The following is a 19,397-nucleotide window of genomic DNA, read 5'->3' on the forward strand; positions in this document are numbered from 1 at the left end:
TATCATTCAGCTACATGTACACCTTTCAAATCTGTGAAAAGTATTTAAAGGGAAGAGAAATTGTTCGTGTTTCAAAACCTATTATAATGCATTTTCAAATATGTCAGACACATCTTTGTTAAAATTAAAGCAGGGATTGGTTTTGAGCGAGTAGCCCTATATCCTTACAGGCGCTGTGGATGGGTGCACCTAAGCTGCTTATTATATTGATGGGCTTTGCTGCTCGGCCGCAAATGAAAACAGGCAGCTGCCTCCTCCATCAAAGCAAAAAGGCAGCCTGAGTTTTTATTAGCCGAGTGTTCATTTCTTCTATTGCCAAAATTCTTACACAAAACAAAAGAGCAGTTTTAGCACATTATTGCTTAACTAGACGTGAACAACTGACGGCAAGCGATAAGCCTGTCTGCTTTTCACAACGGGTAATCATTTTTGGAATAGATGTTTTAATATAGTTGAATATAAATTTTGTAATTTACATCTACAATGGTACGTAAATTTATAGATCTAGTTTGTTGCAGGAGAAGGAAGGCTACAATCACAAAGCGCTCTTCCTGGTGTTGTTTAATTTTTAATGACTATTTGAAAACCGGGGAAGGAAAATGAAATCAAATTCATTTCTCAAAAAGAAAAAGTGTTAAAGACAATCATGCAAGTTGGTTGGAGACATTCGTGGAAGTCCCTGGCGGAGTGAGACTGCTGTGTTTACAGCCTGGACGTGCTTAGAACTACATTCCCACATTAGTTTGTGCTGAGAAACCCAAGTTGGTCCAGCAGCAGAAATTTCTGGGGAGCAGATCATCATGTTTCCTTCATAGCAATGAATAATGATAAGTGGGGAGGCAGGAAGGACAGAGCCCTGGCCGTTTACCAGCTGGTAAGCTCGGCTAGCTCTCACATATACCGTTTACCACCGGCCCCTCTCTCTCTATCCCCCTCTCTCCTCCCTCTCCCTTCCCCCTCCCTCCTGTTTCAATATGAACATCACCAAAGCACTTTCAAATGAAATAGCAAAGAAGGCTTTGTTTAAAGTGGGGTTATCCTGAACATCAGTAAGATATGGCCTTATTTATCAAATCAATTGGCCAAGTGGTGTTTCAGGTTTTTCAAAGTTGTTAATACCAGCTTCTTTTGTGAGAAGGGGAGACATGGGCTCAGTGGACAGAGGGCTTGCTCAGCATGCATGATGCACTTTGTCTGGTCCCCAGCATCATATAAACAGGTCTGTGGAGGTTGGAGATTCAGAAATTCAAGATCAACCTCAGCAACACTTGCTCAAGGCAACCTGGGCTACATGAGACCCTATGTCAAGGAGAGAGTGGAGAGTCACTTGCCTTTCTTCCTGATTCTCTCCCAAGAAACCATTCTTTCCCCAGGGCCATTAGTGGGGGGAACCTGGAGCAAGGCAATGTTGACATACTAAGATGTTCGACTTCCACACGACATGCGTAAAATAAGTTGTGCTGCACTGCAAGGTCTGACCGCAGGACCGGCGAATGGCTGCTCATGAGGTTTTTGTGAGCAGCATGTACCTCCTAGGACGGTTTTCTCTCCTGGAAGGCTTGCGTATGTGTGTAGAGCAGCCACACTGGAACATGCAGCTTCTCCTGTGTTTGGAGTGGAGTCACAGTGTTGCCTGTAAGGAAATAAAGCTAGACTCCAGGGTAGGAATCTGCTTTAGTAGCCAGGCATAGCCCACCGCTGAGTGCAGGAAGGAAGCCCACTCTTGATGTTCTGGCTTTTCCATGGGGTGTCCATGTTGACAGAGTGGCTTGGAGGCCAAAAATAAGGAACCACAATTATGACCAGCACTCGCTGCTCTGTTCTTTCTACTTCATTTGTTTCTCTTCTGTCTTTTCAAGGGAAATAAGATGAGTCCACCGAAAGGAGAAGCCCTCCTGTCCCCAGCTCCCTTGGCCCAGCAGGGCTTTGGAGAAGCTGGCAGGAGAAGCCTGTTTCTCCTCTCTTCACTGCAGAAGGGATGCGGAGCTTCTGGGGAAGCCCAGGCCCGCCTTCCATCTTCCCTCCTGATAGGAGCTCTTTTGTCTCCCTTTCCAGAAAGGGTTCTTCTGAAGCCTGCTAGCCAGGTGAAATGTTCTCCTGGGGAAGGGCAGGGAGGTAGGCAGCTCTCACTGGAGGGAGGTCTCCCCTCGGCTTACCTTTTCTGACTAAAGGGAGATTCTTATTACTCCACCAAAGAGCAAATCTCCTAGACGAAAACATCAAGATCAGAGGACTTTGCTCAATTTGGGAGAAAGTTTCACTTCAAGAGAGGGTTCTGTTTTAACATGCTCCATTCCCTAGATCAAAATACCACTTTTGTAGCCCATAAAGATACACTGTCATCATTAGTCAATTTAAAAATTAACCAAGAAAAAACTTTCACAACTAGTATATGTGGCTGTTGTTCTCTGAAGCTGGGAAATTTAATTAACCAAAGCACTTCTAACTCAATTAAAACTGACACATATTAAAGATTTAACTTACAGGCCCATTTAAATCCATCTGAAAGATTTCCCAGTAGAGGTTTACATTTGAGTGCTGGTACAAATAAAATATTGTAACCAATCTTATTTCTGTAAGATGTCACAGGCCGAGGCCACTGACAGTCTCTGAAGCTTTTATCTGGGGAAGTGCACAAATATACTACATCCTGGGGCACAGACTCAGCCAATTCAACTCTTCCGTTTCAATTCTTGAAGTTAGAACCCAAATATGATTTGTCTAGAGTCCTAAAATTAGTTGTTGACAGCCTGGAGAGCTAGAAATGTGTAATCTCTCATTCCAGGACCAGTCACTGCTCGAAGGAGGTCTTCCATCGTGGGAGAGTGTGGGCGCAAAGCCCAGCCAGGTCACACGAGCTCATTCTCCATTTACACACTTCACTGCGCCCTGTTCTATCGTAAGGGTAGTAAGCGTCTTAGGAATAAGCAAGGTAATTCATACAAAGTGCAGAGCCCACCGTTTGGCAGGTAGGAAACACTCAGTGAATGCTGCGTCTACTCCAGTAGTAAACAGGGTAGTAACAGTAATGACCAGCACAGGTCGAGTGCTTACTGAGTAACAGTAATGGCCAGCACAGGTCGAGTGCTTACTGAGGAGCAGTAATGACCAGCACAGGTCGAGTGCTTACTGAGTAACAGTAATGACCAGCACAGGTCAAGTGCTTACTGAGTAACAGTACTGGCCAGCACAGGTCGAGTGCTTACTAAGGATCAGTACTGGCCAGCACAGGTCGAGTGCTTACTGAGTAACAGTAATGACCAGCACAGGTCGAGTGCTTACTGAGGAGCAGTACTGGCCAGCACAGGTTGAGTGCTTACTGAGTTCTCACTACACCCATTTAATCCTCAGTCTGTATACAGAGCGGATAGTATTCTCCTATTCAGATAAGGAATCAAGGCAATGAGGTATAAGTGACCTGCCAAGGCCACAAAACTCCATCGGGGTGTTTTTCAAGTTCACATCCTTACGGGTGAGCAGCCTCAGCTGTGGCTGCGGTGTGTCCCTGTCGCTCAGCAGTGAGTCTCACCACCGCTTCCCTTTCTGGCACCCGTCCCCCAAACTGACCACCAGACCCAAAGGCCAGAGCCCCTGGGGATGTTCTGAGAAGAATGTCTTCTCTTCTTTGCCTTTGGGCCATGTTCCTTCTTAGGTTCCCTCATAGTCCGCACCTCAGTGAGAGTCCAGTCAAGATGCACACAGTTCAAGTCTTACCGCTTATTAAACTTGAGCCCTACCTGCAAACCCATCTCGCAGTCCGAGAAGCACTTAGTGTTGAATTCTTCTGGACAGCAACTCCTTCCCTGTGCACAATATTGGCTCTTCCAGGGGCATAAGCAGCAAAGTTTGATCCCAGTGCCCTTGGGCTATCACCCAGTGGAAGGCAACAGATCCTGTAGGTCAAGAGTCACCTGGGCCACATTCCAGCTCCGCGATAGAGTATTCATCTGACCTGTGTCTTAGTGTTCCCCTCTGCATGACAGTTCTCAATAGTATTAGCATTAAATAAGTTTTCATCTGCCTGCTGTTCTGGGCTACACAGACATTCCCTCTCACCAAGATCTACCTATGTTCACTGTAATCCAGATTCATAAACATAGGATGGCTTCTACTTAACCCTTTAGGGTACAGAGTATACATAGAGAGAGAGAAAGACATCATATACATATATATACATACACACATGGGTACATAATATACATATATACACACATTGTATGCACAACACATGTGTGTGTGTGCATAAATGTACACATTTGAAATTCCTGGTGCAGACTGAGTTTCAAGGTCCAGATCCAGGACACATTATTCCAAATGCAGTTCCTCTGACTTGATTTCGTGGGTTATTATTTAAAAATGAGACTCTCCATGAAAATATCATATAAATGCCCTCAAGACCATAGAGAAACATTTCAAAGTAGTAACAGCAATGTCCCCAGCAACAGTGTCACCTTATAGATGGCTTCTACCATCTATAAGGGATTTGGTATGTGGCCGACCTTATTCTCGGTGACTTATATGCATGCACATTTAGTCTTCACAGCATCCTGTAAGCAATACTCATTGTATTCATCAAATAAGAGGCTTGAGGCACTGCCCCACTGACTGGCTAAGGAAGCCCCACCCCCACCAGAGTTGCTGTGTTTTCCTTTCCTTACAGCACTGCTTAGCACCTGAACTTCTATTTACTGTCTCCCGCCTCTATTAAAGCTATTTAGGGGAAGGCTTTGCTTTAATTACTACAATATCCTGGCTTCTAAGGCAGGCATGGCTGTTAATAACTGTGTGTCCCATGAATGAATGAAGAGGCTTTAAAAGGTTAAGCACCTTGCCAAGGTCACGGATCCATAAGAGCAAGGACTCAAGATGAACTCCATCTAAGTCCAGAAGGTGAGGCCTCTTTCTCTATTGTAGTCTTTACGGGGTGAAGGCCCCGTGGATATAATCTGACTGAAACCTATCATTTTGCAGATGTGGATTCTGAAACTCAAAAAGGTGACATTACATAAGTCCCGGTATCTCTGTGTGTGGTGATGTCTCAGTGCAGGCTCCCCCAGGCTGGTGTTTAATACCTCATTATATCAGCCACCTCAGCTCATGGAAAATGGGAAGAAATTCACGTATGCATCTGTCCATTGTCCACCATCTTGTTCATGAATGAGACCCTCAACACTCCTGAGCCCCTGCCAGTTAGTTCCTGGATCAGGGTTAGTGGTGATGATTTGAGATGTCTCTGAGAAGTAGGCTGACAAGATCTACTAGGTCATTAGATACAGGGAGTGTTAAGGCCCCAAAGGCAGTGGCAAGGGACATGAGGAGGTCCTTACCCAGTTTCATCCTGCCTCCCTGTGCTCCTGGTCAACCAGGTTTCTTCAGACTATCCAGGATTAACGTGTAAAATGTGAGTCAGATCCAACAGTCTGTTGCTTAAACCATAGATTTTAAGAAGGATTTAAAATGTTAGCATTGCCTTTGGAGCCTGTGTGATCTGGTCCCTCCCCTCCCTCCAGCCTTGTCTTGTCTCGCTCTGTGCCTTTCTCTTCACGATGGAGCCTTACTCCTGGAACATCAAAACATCCTTCTCTTCAGAACAGGATTTCCTGAGGTTCTTCTTTGAAGGATCATTCTATCCATCCACGCCCCCTCTGTCCATCCATGACCCCTCTGTCCATCCATGACCCCTCTGTCCATCCACGCCCCCTCTGTCCATCCATGACCCCTCTGTCCATCTGTGTCCCCTCTGTCCATCCGTGTCCCCTCTGTCCATCCGCGCCCCCTCTGTCCATCCATGACCCCTCTGTCCATCCATGACCCCTCTGTCCATCCGCGCCCCCTCTGTCCATCCATGACCCCTCTGTCCATCTGTGTCCCCTCTGTCCATCCATGACCCCTCTGTCCATCTGTGTCCCCTCTGTCCATCAGTGCCCCCTCTGTCCATCTGTGCCCTCTCTGTCCATCCGTGTCCCCTCTCTCCATCCGTGTCCCCTCTGTCCATCCATGTCCCCTCTGTCCATCCGTGCCCCCCTCCTCTTCCTTTACCTTACACTCCTTCCATCCACATACACTCCATGACTTTATATCCTTACTGTAACCTCATGCATAGCACCATTGCCTGACTTCTTTTTTTTTTTTTTTTTTAAGATTTATTTATTTATGTGTAAGTACACTGTAGCTGTCTTCAGGCACACCAGAAGAGGGCGTCAGATCTCATTATGGATGGTTGTGAGCCACCATGTGGTTGCTGGGATTTGAACTCAGGACGTTTGGAAGAGCAGTCAGTGCTCTTAACCGCTGAGCCATCTCTCCAGCCCTATCTGACTTCTTTATGAGAGGCAACATAGTGGGGTTTAAAAGTAACATTATTTAAAATTTAACATTATTTAAAATAAAGTAACAGGCATTTGCCCTGGCTGTTGCTTGCCGGCCAGGAATAGATAAGACCTAATGGCTAAAGGCATCATCCACACACGTCCATTTTAGGACACAGAGGAATCAAGCTGGAACCAGGATTGAATAGCTCTCATAGTGCCATGGTGTGCTGCTATTTGGTCTGCTTGGGGAGGAATCGTCACGATTGTCTTACTTGGCTGTCCACCCTGCATACTCCACTACTGACTAACAGAACAAGTGCCCACTGGGGTCATAGAGGCAGACTGGTCACAAAGGTAGCAGTCACTCTGGAGGAGATCTGAGACCTGCTCCTCAGGAGGGAATCTACATCGTCTACCATATCCTGGTCAGTACTCACAGCTGTGAGGTCATAGGTCCTAGTGGGGAAGCAAAAACGGCTATGGTTTTGCTAAGTGAACACAACCTGCCCATCAGAGTAACTTTGACATAAGTGTGTTCATACCCTAGATTAGTGCGGCCATTGGCTTTGGCCAGAAACGCTTCTTTTCACAGTGGACCACAGTAACTACATAACTCATTAGTAGCCAATGTGTGCTGGCCACTTTGAATGCTCAGCCAAGAATAATTATATCACTCCCTCTAAGGATCACCACAGGACACTGCAGGGCATGGTGCAGGAAGAAGGTAAGAGATGGAGGAAGGTGTGTTGTGAGGTGTGTGGTCTTCAGAGCATGGCATCAGCATCGTACCACTGACCTCACAGCAGCTGAGGTTATTGGCCAGAGACCTGTGCAAGACTGGGCCTGTGGCATCCTGCTGTGTAGGGAAGAGGGACCAAAGAGGCCTGCGGGGATCTATAGGACACAATAGTAGCCAGTGGGAAGGAGTTCACCCCACCCCAGTATCTATGGGGGCTTTATGATGTGGAAGGGGAGAGAGACATCTTTTTCAGTGGTGTAGCCTCTAGTGGAGAGGCCGTGGTCTGGGAACGATCCCTCACCCAGGATCCTGTAAGCAACATAATGGAACCCAGTGAGTGTCATCAACTGCTAAAATAAACGAGAAGAGGGGAAGGACTAGAAAGAGAATCGGCCAAAGCAGTAAGGGGATGAGGGAGGGCGATAGAGTCAGTATAAACAGCAAATGTGTATAATTGTGAAAATACTCTAAGGAAACCCACTGTGGATATAATTAGCATACATGAACAAAATTAGTCATTTAAAGCACTGATAAAGCCACCTCTTGGAAAGGCTTTGAAGAAACAAATATGTTCTAAAAAATGTCTATTACTGTGTGGTTATACGATGGGGAGCATGTGCAGCTGCCCATGTGTGGAGGTAAGAGGGCAATTCTGTGCAATTGGTCCTCAACCCTCTCACTGTCACAGATGATCTAGGGCTTAAGTCATAAGAGCCAGCCCAGAACATTCTTACTGGGGATGCATGGAGCATACGCATTCCACACAGGACAATTACATATAGATCCTAACAGCCTGGGACCAGAGGCATTTTAAATTTGGGGTCATTTTAAATTGGGGTTACATAATATCTTGTAAATGGAGTCCAAGGGTAAACATGAAATTCAGCTGCTTCGTGAGTATTTTATACAAGTAGTCCAAAGTTGGTTTTATTGCAGTGCTTTTAGTGTAGCTGTGCTTTGACTGATGTCACCTGAGAGCATGTGACCACTTACCATCATGGGACACTCAGGAAATGTCAGGTTTTGCAGTATTTTGGATTCCACATTAGGGATGCTCCAGCTGTCCACCAGTATATGAACTGTATGAGTGTTTTACCTACTTGTATGTCTGTATGTGGAGCCTACATGGCCTGGTGCTCCTGGAGGCTGGAAGAGGTGGGTGCATGCCCTGGAACCAGAGTTAGAGATGGAGGTAAGCCATCATGTGGGTGTTAGGAGTTGAGCCCCAGTAATCTGCAAGGGCAGCAAGTGCTAACTACTGAGCCATCTCTCCAGACCCTATCCTTAATTTTTGACCAGATATTCCATCTTTAAGTATGGAAAAAAAATGTTAGGGGCAGGTATGTCCTACTCCTGCTGCCATTTATAATCTTATTACAAACTTTCGAACCTCACTTAATTATCTGCTAAGAGGAAATGGGTTAATTGAATGCAGATGCACAGTCTAGGCAGTCTGTACAAATAACACACCTGGAGTGTAGGCTCCGTGCTACAGACTCTCCCTAGCCTTCATGGATGGGGGTGAAATCAAGTCACTGCATCCCTGCAGGACAAGATCCCAGCTGAGTAAGATACCTTTATGACTAGGAAGGGTTTTTGGAATGATGTCTAAAACATTAACAGTGATTATATTGCTAATGGTAGAAATTTAGCCTTTTGATCTTTGTATTTAACTTAGTTTAAAAATCACTCTATAATTTCTGGAAAAAATATAAAACGAATTGAAAAGACTCTGCACTTTAGAAGTCACATTCGCTCTTCATTGGGGCCTAGGTTTTAGTTAAATACCTTTCCCCTATCATTACTTTTTAAAAACCTCACAGCCATGTACTCAGGGCATAAAGAAATTCATTCTTGTGGTAATTATATCCACTCAGCGAGAGCAGTGTCTTGGGTCTTCCTTCAGAGAATTTTATTATGTACTTCAGCCTTTATGAAGTTCTTTATGTGTGGAAGTACAAGGCCTTGTGACTTTGGGGTCCTGACAAAGCAAAGGTAAAAACCGTTCTCCCACCTGTCCTGACTCTTGGGACATTGCTGAGGCCCCATGCATCCTCTCCTCAGCTCTTTGCGAGAGGCCAACAGTAACAACCAGCTTTTCCTTTGTGCTTTTTATTATGAGTTCAGAACTGTCCCTGGGCACACTGCATGCATTACACTCACTCGATCCTCGCAGGGATCCCGTGAAGTTGGCATTGCAGTCATTACGGTTTGCAGATGAAAAACTCAAGTCAGTAACTTATCCAAAGTCTCTCGGCCAGCAAATGGCAGAGCCGTGACCAGAGCCAGAACGGACTGGTTTCAAGCAATCTGTGGTCTTAACAGCTACACTCATCCACACCTCTTTTCCTTCCCTCTAAATGTGTTTCTAAACACCTCTTGCTGGTTTTCCTTGCCCGCCCCCCCTTCCCTTCCAAGTTGTCTTTTCTCTTGAAAATGCTGGGAAGTTGGAGTAGTAAGTTTACCTGCCCAGTTCTCCTGCGGTCAGTGCTTTAGTGAAGCCAGCTCTTCCTCTTCAAAGTAGGAGATGCATCCAGGGAGAAAAAAAATCAAATATTTTCAATGTGTTTAACTTTGTGGCAAGGCCTGTCAGCTGAGTGCTGGGTGCTGAGAGGAGGCTGCTCTTTCCCAGGGCCATGGAATCTCCTTAAACTCAAACCAGAAGGCTGGGTGGAGAGGGGGTGGGGCTTACTGAAGGATGGATGGTTGAGTCTGATCTTTCGGAGAAAACCATAATTTTTATGAGGTTATTTGTTCTTCTCATATCTAAGGTAATGTAGGCTCATTGTATAAATGTTGGAAAATGCAAAAAAAAGTATAGTGAGAAGAATTAAAAGCACATATAATCCAACCATCCTATGACAACCACTAGTGAGTTCTAACATCTTTACCTAGAAGCAAGTCATATCCATTCTTGAACTTCGGGTCTTCTCAATAGATGTGTAAGTGATGGTTTTAGGAAATGTCTGACCATGAACTTTAGTGTAAAGGATGCCAAAGTTGGTGAAATTAATGTTTCTTAATTTTATACTGTAGTTTGGTTTTTTAATTAAAGAAATGAAGGACTTGAGGGACTTGAGGATATTTTAAAGCATTAATATGGAAAGGTATTGGAAAATAGAATGACCTCGGCAGTTTTATCTACTCCTTAACATGATTTTAATTCTTTTTTTTTTTTTTTTTTTTGGTCTAAAAGGAGCTGCATATGCACATATAGCAAGTCTTCAACTTACATGTATTAATTTTGTATAACTAAGATTAAGATCCACTTGAACTAGCATCAACATTTAAGTTTTGATATCTGTAATGTTCTTAGTTTTGCTATCTGTAAGGTTCTTAGTGGGTTTCTTTGGTTGTTTTATTTTGTTTGGTTGTGATTGAAGTTTGGCAAAGTTTAGAGGCAGCTCTGCTGGGAAAGGTCATAACTGTTGCCAATATAAAAACAACAGCCAAGGAAAGTCATGATCTGGCACTTGGGAGGGACCATGCTGTCAGGTTTGGTTGGAGCTGCAGTGCTGAGCCTTCACTTTAGAAGCTACTCTGGGGGACAGGACTGTCTAACCCTAGTCTCTCATCGTGTGTTTCCAGGTATCTGGCCGGCTGAGGAGGTTTTGGCTTACTACTGCCTCAAGCACAGTCATATATTCAGGTAAGTCTGCAATTCAAAGAGCTCAGACATTGAATCTGCCTATTGAAAATGGCCTGTCCTACATTTTCCAGACTGTAAATTGTTGAAAGGAGGAAAAAGAAAAAGAGTTCGGCATGCACACGTGTTGCTCCTGAGGAGGCGCCCACATGGCCCTCAGGCTAACGTCACACAGCCAGCTCTGGCTGGCTGTCAAAGGCTCTTGATTTCTACTCAGAGCATTTTATTTCGCTTTGATTTAGGGGAAACAAAAGTGGAGGTACAATCAACCTTTGCTGATTGTGAAGGTCAAAAAAAGAAATCCTCACAATAAACACATTCTGTAACTTCTGCTACAAAGGTCACTAACATATTAGATAAATGCCTTATAGCTATTAATTGAAGATGTTTTGGATTTAAAGGTATTTTTTTGTGTCCATGACAATATGTATAATATAAATTACCATACTACAGAAATCAATACTTTTAAGTATTATGCATCAAATCATGGCTGGGATTTAGGGGGAAAAAGAACTTTTATTTAAAAATTCTGGAGATCTTTGGTACAAGCAGAAAGTAGAGGTTTGGGCTTTTTTTTAATTTTAGTTATTATTTTATGAATGTTCTATGTAAGCTTCAGTCCATTACATTTTATAACAAGCCATTAGTGATCATGATGTGTTTAAACTGTATGTCCTTAAAAGAATAAGTTGATACCATGCAATATTTGAAGCTCTGTGGGTTGATATTTACCAAACAATCTGGTTACTTTGAATAACTAAATGTATATTAAAATAATTTTTAATATGAATGTCCTCTTTTGACACCACCACACACACTTTAATTTTGCTTTTTTGCCTCCATAAACTTCCCAAACTTGGAGAGAACACGTAGTGTTCAGAGTCTAAGCACGTCACGTGTGCAGAGGGCAGGCCTGAGACTTGGCTACACAGCCGCCCAGGACACTGGCCTTCCATCATCTGGGCTGTGCCCAAGCTGCAGTCAGCAAGCAGTGGGCCAGGGTGAGACTGTCACACAGGAGAGCTGACATTTAGGCACAAAGGAGGAAAGTAGGTGTAGACCCACAGGTTAAGCCTTAACTCTGAGCCTGGTCCCACTCCGGCCTGGGCTTGCCCAGGTTAGCCATATTATAGCCCTGCGTTGTTTAGTTGCTGTGCTGTGCTGGGGTCAATTTGTGATCTAAGTGTTAATTACTAAATGCTCTTGGGTAATTGTGCTTTATGCGGGTGGTTTATGCAGCTTTCCAAAATATTTCAGCTGGTTTTAGAATTTAAAAAAACAAAAGCAAAACAAAACAAGCCCCTCGGGATTGCGTTTATTTGTGCCTTGTGTGTGACTCTAATATAAGTTCCTAGGCACTCACATATCTTCTAACCGTTTTTGAAGGCATGAATGTGGATTAACACTGTTATCCTTTCCTAACAATTATCTTTCGCAACTCTAGCTAGTTTAGTCCTAAAAGACAGCGCCATTGACAAGGGAAAAAAGGGAACCTTCTCAGATTTTTCAGCTCAGCGGTGGTAATGCTGCAGCGAACACTAATGAGGGAACCCCCACTGGTCTGCCTGCTTTGTGACTTTTCTATTTCATAATTATTTTTAAAACGCAAAACGCCATGAGGTAGGCCAGTCGTGTCTCCACAACTCCCTGGCAGTGTCGTGGTGACTGCAGATGGCAATTTGTTCTTGTAACATATACACGGCTCTGGCCGTTCCCATCTAATTTGTATGGGTTCTACCATGTCTTTCTCTTTTCCAGGGACCTTGCTGTGTGTGAGCTGGGGGGTGGCATGACATGCTTGGCTGGCCTCATGGTAGGTCTTTTCTCAATTCCAATCCCATTCAGAGGGAAAACAAAAGGAAAAATGTTCCAGGGCCTCCAACTGCTGGGTCAGAGAAGCGTCAACAGCATCAGCTGCGGTCAAGCTGCCGGGTCTTGAGAGACCTTCTAGATTGACTTACTTTCGGATCATATTGATTTTATGGTTGCCTCCATGAGCAGAAGCATTTTACCTCAGTGTAGTCAATATCGCTTGTTGTGACATTCCAGGCCTCGCACAGTCTTTCTTTGCTATAGGGAAAGCATTTTTTTTTTCAGATTATAGTCCCATTTGCTAAGATACAGGAATAGCCCGGCGAATCACAGTTGGAGCACCATGAGATAGCTGCTAATGTTTTGCCTGCATTATTACACCAACAGACATGATCCAGAGCGCTCAGTAATTAGATTCTTTTGAATTAGATTGGCCATTCAGGAACGTCGTTCCCCATTCTCTGGGTTCTGAGTCATGTATTCAGGAGATATTATGTAGCAGCACAGTGCATTAGACAAGTTTTTATGTCTCTACAAATAAAAGCATATTGTTACACTGATTGGCATTTGACAAACCTGTCGCTCTTATACAATGTGTCGAGGTTACAGCCCAATGTGCGAGCATGTCAAAGCTCACAAAAAAATTACCCTCACAAAGCCATCTGCCTGCAATACAAAGTTATATGAAGGGCATCAGGCAGCCAGACAGAAGCAAGCTGAAAGGCAGAGTGACAGCCTTGTATGATGGCTCTACTAGATAAACAGAAGCCCACAAATGAAAGCCTCTCAGAATACCATCATCCGCTGTCACAATGCAATTACCGAACAGAATGATAGCAAGATAGAGGCTCCCGCAAATGGAATGATAAAAGTATTGACTGATTTGATTGAATGATTAAAATAATGCAGACATAAAATGAAAAAAGATTGAAGATTGTTACAGAGAAATAGGTGAGGAATCATGATACCGAAGGCTTGTCACTGCCGTCCCCACTTCCACACAGACAAGCATGTTTGCTCATTGTTTGCCTGCTCCTTTTTTTTTTTCCCTTCCTTCCAGGTTGCTATTTCTGCAGATGTCAAAGAAGTTCTGCTAACTGATGGGAATGAAAAGGCCATCAGAAGTATCCTTATTCAGATAGAAAGCCGGTTCGTTGTGCTCGCCCCCTGCCCCGCCCCCAGGCTGAGTAACAGTCGACATAAAGACAGACAGCAGCACGGGGTATTAAAAAGAGCTCCTCATACACATGATCAGTAATTAAGAAAAACGAGCAATATATGAATTCCCTGCGGACGACTGTGTGTGTCTTCCCTTTCAGAGGCTTCCAGACACTGCTCGCTGAAAGGGTCTGTGTTTTGCGTGCCTCTCGAGGCGATTCAAAATCTTCATAATTTTGAAACATTCTTGCTCCTTTATTCTCATTAAGATCTTCCAGCACCAAGAAGATTAAAATTATTATTTACTTTACTTGATGTTGCTTGTAAATATTAACATCTAGCCTCTGTGTGTGTGATATTACACATGCCCATCACATTGTGCCTATGCTAATTGCTAAGCGGTTGCCTATATCTCCCACTAGAAACAGCTATCACCTCTTAGTCATCTCCTTTTATTTAGGATTAAAAAGCTATCTCTCCTTTTTTTTCCCTCTCTGCAATGCTATTACAGTTCAAACCACATTATATTAGATTGTGCTTTACTAATATGTACACAGAGTTCAGGAAATTGAACTAAGGAAGCCAGTATAAGTTATTGGCTACTTTAGCAGTCTAGCTGATCTGCTCAAAGGCAGTTAGCATCAGTTAGAAACAGAGAGGGAACGTGGAAGATCTGTTTGCTTTGAATTTTATTTTTTATTTTTATTTTTTATTTTTTGAACCTGGTGAGGAAGACAGAACTCTTATTTGAATTTTTACTCCCTTCAAGGGCATGAAGCAGCTTTGAATTTTGTAGTCTTTTATATAAAGCCTATTTTTCTATTTTGGATTTTTCCTGCTTCCTTCCTCCATTCTGTAATTTTTTTTTTTTAAATAAATTTGCCGGCGGCTCCGTCAGCTGCTCACGCAGGAGGATGGAGGAAGCGGTCGGTGGCTAATGCCTTGCAGCAGCTGTGAGCTCTGCAGAGCCCCACCCAGCTAATTGCCTGATAGCCCTTTAAAAAAAAAAATTCAGGAAGGAAAAACAGCCAATCACAACCTTGGCCTTTCACACCAAAAGGAAAGAGATCACAAAAGGTGCTTCCCTTTTTTTTAAACATCAGATTTTAATCATGATCTTGAGACTGTGGCAAGCTCTTCTAAATATTCCTGAGGACGGATGCTACTGCTCCGTCGCATCCACGCCTACATTCTGGGTTCTTCTCTGTCTTTGACTGTGCTCCTCCTTGCTAGGGAGCAGAGAGCGATGTGAGCTCTCAGGTACGCCAGCTCATACCTACATGGTGTTTCTGAGGGTATAAAAACAGGAATATTGGACAAGAGAGAGACAGAGATGTTTTGATTACGGAAACTTCCAGATTGGGCCCAGTAGCCCTGAAGTCAGCAAGTGACTTTATTTAATAGCCCCAGAAATCAATTAGAAGTTTTTATCATCAAACTGTGGGAAGCATCTGGAATCAGTATGTAAATTTAATTGTACTAAAATTATTATTGAGCTAATCTACAGAGACTCCAAAGAAGGGAAGCGAGGCTAATGTCATTAATTATCATCACACCTTTACTTTAAACAGCAGAGATGCCAAGCCAGCTCTTGAAATCAGAGAGGAAATCTCAGACTCTGCCATTCACTCTGCCGGCCTTTCAAAGAAATGATTGGTACAGCCCCCTCCCAAGAAAATGGATTTTTAACATTTGGTCCTCAGAGGCTCAGCCCTGAGAGAGCTTTATTGTGCTGGGTTTTACAATGGGTTTAATATAGCGGGGTGCCAAAGGGCAGGAGGGGAGAACCTTACAATGTAGATGAAGTAGGTCCTTTCAGGATGCAGACCCAAACTGGCCATGCATTTGATTTCATCTCTGAGGACTTCCAGATAGGGTTCAGGTTTTATGGTGTTCTCCTTCCATGTTTGTGTGCCTTTTTTCTGTTGTAAGTAGATCTAATTTATTTTAATTAAGGGAAAAAAGCATGCAAGAGCCTTAAAATTGGCAATGTGGTTTCCTGCTTTTAATACTAATGTTGTTGTTGATTTGCAAACAGCTTGCAACAGGCATGCTTTGTAATCTGTTTTGCTGAGTGAATTAATATGAGTGAGTCCCCCCCCCATTTGTGCGCCCCTCTCTGTAAGAATAAATTATTCGTCAAATCACACAGTGCCGATGCAGCGTATAGATCAAACAACTCACTCGGGAATCACTGTTTATGTCTTTCCTTTACAATTTTAGGAAGCTCAAATTATACAGCAATCGTAGGATATTATCCAAAAATCACTTTGTAAAAAGTGAAGGTGGATGCCAGTAACAACAAGTGGGGAGAAACCTCGTCTGAAGCCAGCACATCTCTAGGCAAAGCCGCTAATTATTCTTAATGGGCAAGACGAGCGCATTAAGAAACAAATGAACATACCAGAGAGATGATAAAAATCGAGCTGGCAGTCTCGCTCATCAGCTGAGTGTTAGCCTGTGTGTCAGCCTCATCATTTCAGAATTGTCTTCTTGTTCTTGGCTTCAGAATGGAATGAACCCAGCTAGTCTTAGTTACTGGTCTCTTATCATTCTGACTTTTATTTTTTAATTTTCTTTTGTAGGAAAAATAGCATGTTTTGTTATTCCACTTTCAGCTTGACTTTAAGTATAAAGATCCATTGAGGGTGTGGAGACATGAGGGAGAGGTGGAGACAGACAGACAGACAGACAGACAGACAGAGAAAGAATAAGACATAGAATGAGCTTGACTTATTTTTAGTGTGTGAGGTGATGAGGAGACTAGTCCTGTATATTACAAAAGCAGGTTAGCCAATTGTGTGGCTGTCCATCTCCCTAAGGTGTACCATGGTCACCTCTGTCTCTAGGCCTCTGAATCTTGACCCTGGAAAGCTAGCTCTTGATCTGAGATTTAATGCAAAGAGATGTTTAAAAAGAAATTAAGAATTGAGGTAAAGCGGGTAAAGTTTTATATCTTGAGTGTTTTCTCAGACTCATGAGTAGGTTTCCTTAAGTCTCTCCTTGGTCCTTAAGGTACCTCCCTGGCTTTAATCCAGAGCTGTCGATGCTGAGAACCACCTTTCCCTAAGGATAGCATTTCTTCTGTTCTCACAATCCATCCTGAGAACCACCTTTCCCTAAGGATAGCACTTCTTCTGCACCCTCAAGATTTCAAAGGATAAGTTGGAAATGGAATCCTCTGGTTTACCCAGCTCTCAATTTGGTTTTACTTATTATTTTTTATTTTGTAATATAGGTGTTTGGCCTGCATGCATATCTCTGTTTGGTGTGAGCATTTGGTGCCTGCAGAGGCCAGCAGAGACTCAGATTCCCTGGGACTGGAGTTACAGATGGTTATGAGCCACTTTGTGGGTGCTGGGAATCTAAGCAGCCAGTGCTCTTAATGACCAAGCTGTCCAGCCCCTCAAATTTATTTTATAGTAATGTAAAAAAATGCCCTTAATTAATTCTCTTTTAGTGTAGTAAGCAAGAAATCCCTAAATACTCGCATGTAATAAGTTTTCAGTAAGATGTAACTGGCGAAATGTAGCAATGGCAAAAGACTAAGGGAGAGAAAGGGTGACATGAAACCCTGTCTCAAAGCAAAAGAGGAAAGGAGGGTAGGGAAGGTAGGAGGGAAAGGAGAGCAGGTGAGCAAGCCAGTTGGGCATGGTCACTGATCGATCCTCTTCAAACAGCCCGCCTTGCCCCACCCTGTGATGGTATCTGCACACTATCCCAGTGCTCAAAACAATGCTCCTGTTTCCACAGCGTCTGCTGCAGGGAGTGGGAAGGGGGCGGCTGACAGGCAGAAAGGTACCTGGTGGCACCTGCGTGTCATTTCTCAATCCAATTGGAGCAAGGAATGGATTTAAGAGTAGAGTAAATCCAGACAAGCCTTTAATCCCAGCACTCACCACAGAGGCAGAGTCAAGCAGACTCACCACCAGTCTGATCTATTGAGCGAGTTCCAGGACTGCTAGGGCTACACAGAGAAACCCTGCCTTGAAAAAAATAAAATAATAGATAGATAGAGAGAGAGAGAGAGAGAGAGAGAGAGAGAGAGAGAGAGAGAGAATGTAACCGTAAATCAAAACAAAAAATTGCTGCTTTTGAGCATGTAAAGTCATTATCGATCAAAATTAATAGGATTTATGTTATACTCTTAGTGTTCTTCCCTCCCTTTTGCCCCCCCCCCATGAAACTGAAGCTAACATAAACCAAAAAAGCAATGCCCCATGGGTCACAGTGTTATTATTTCTTAAATATTTTCAATGAACAATACTGGGCTGCAGAGCTGTCTCAGCAGTTAAGAGTCTATCCGGCTTCTCCAGGCTATACTCTTCCTGGCCCCAGGAGTGATCCAGCACCTCTGGTCTTTGCAGGATCTATACACATATCCAAAACCCACACATAGACCAGACACATATATATATATAGTTTAAATGAAATCTTTTTTTTTTTTTAAGAACAATACTGGGGCCAGACAGATAGCGTATGGGTGCTCTTAGAGGATCCAGGTTCAATTCCCAGCACTCAGACTGTCTATAACTCCAGTCTCAGGAGATCTGATGTCTTCTTTTAGTGTCCAAGGACATCAGGCACACATATGGTACAGGCACGCAGGCACACACACATAGGCAAAGCACCCATACACATTAAATAAACAAATAAATTTAAGAAGAATAACCTAATACAAAACGTATGTACAACTGATAAATACAATTACTGATTACACAGATAGGCTAGCATTATCAACAGTATTTTACATTCCTACAAGGTATGCAGTTGACCTAAAAGACTGTTGTTGCTATTGTAAACAGGTACACATATTTAAGAATAAAAATAAACTGATAATTTAAGCTGATGAGTGCTCCTGACATGGGCTTTGTTTAGGATGGAAGCAGAGGTGGAACTCTCTTTGAGGCACCGGGCAGCTGCCCTGACAAGGGTGCTGGGGCAGCTGCTCCTCCTCACCCGGAAGTCACAGGAGGGCTGTGTGGACCCCAGTCCCACCCATTGAGATCTTCTGGGTGGTGGGAACAGATCACAGAGCAGGACTGGGTCTGTCATGAGAGCATTACCCTGCTCATGTCGACTCCGTTTGATTGGATTCCCTCATTACGCTGAGGTGACACAGGGGGGTGATAAAATCTGTGATTGGACAGTGCCGTTCAGAAAGACCATCACAGTTGGCCCTAAAGGCTGGGCTCTTGAGGCGATGTTCTGAGATAGCACCTGCCAGCTTTTCTCTTTGTGCTTCTTTTAAAGATATTTTAAAAGCCCTTCTAAACTGCAAAATGTATTTCCTGCCCAGTTCAAAAATTAAGGTACCCTAAGTACTGCTGTGAGTTTTTCATTAAGAAAATAACTTCTAGAATATAAATATCCATGCTTGCTCTGGGCCTGACCACCCAGAGTCACAAGTTTATAAATTGTATAAAGTATATAGTGTTAAGATGTTTACTAAAAATTATTAATAGCTCTTTTGAGTTATATAATTTAACTTCCCTGTGACTATTTTATAAAAAAGTATTACCTCCACTAGCAAAATAATATGTTTTGCTTGATAGAGTAGTCATGCACTCACAGGACGCTACAGGTGTGCTGGGCACATTGTGGCAGGCAGTTGGATACCATGGAAATGCAGAGTAGGGTGTGGCTTGGGGAGGGGACTTAATAAGAAAACAGTTGACAGTTGACTACTAATTTTGCTTCTCAGGATGAAGATGTCAGGCATCCTTTCCTG

General features: G+C 43.4%; 1 protein-coding gene across 3 annotated transcripts in view; it reads left to right on the forward strand.

Moving 5' to 3' along the window:
• The window catches only part of Camkmt (calmodulin-lysine N-methyltransferase), a 382,235-nt gene that overhangs the window by 293,883 nt on the left and 68,955 nt on the right, over positions 1-19,397 (forward strand). For 2 of the 3 annotated variants that reach the window (XM_052186505.1, XM_052186506.1), the window contains exons 4-6: positions 10,639-10,699; positions 12,455-12,509; positions 13,569-13,632. In XM_052186505.1, coding sequence (XP_052042465.1) covers positions 10,639-10,699; positions 12,455-12,509; positions 13,569-13,632 — 180 coding nt within the window. The remainder of the gene's footprint in view (positions 1-10,638; positions 10,700-12,454; positions 12,510-13,568; positions 13,633-19,397) is intronic. The other variant, XM_052186507.1, reaches the window with a different exon arrangement.

The sequence above is a fragment of the Apodemus sylvaticus genome, chromosome 6, assembly GCF_947179515.1.
Source record: "Apodemus sylvaticus chromosome 6, mApoSyl1.1, whole genome shotgun sequence".
Lineage (NCBI taxonomy): Eukaryota > Metazoa > Chordata > Mammalia > Rodentia > Muridae > Apodemus > Apodemus sylvaticus.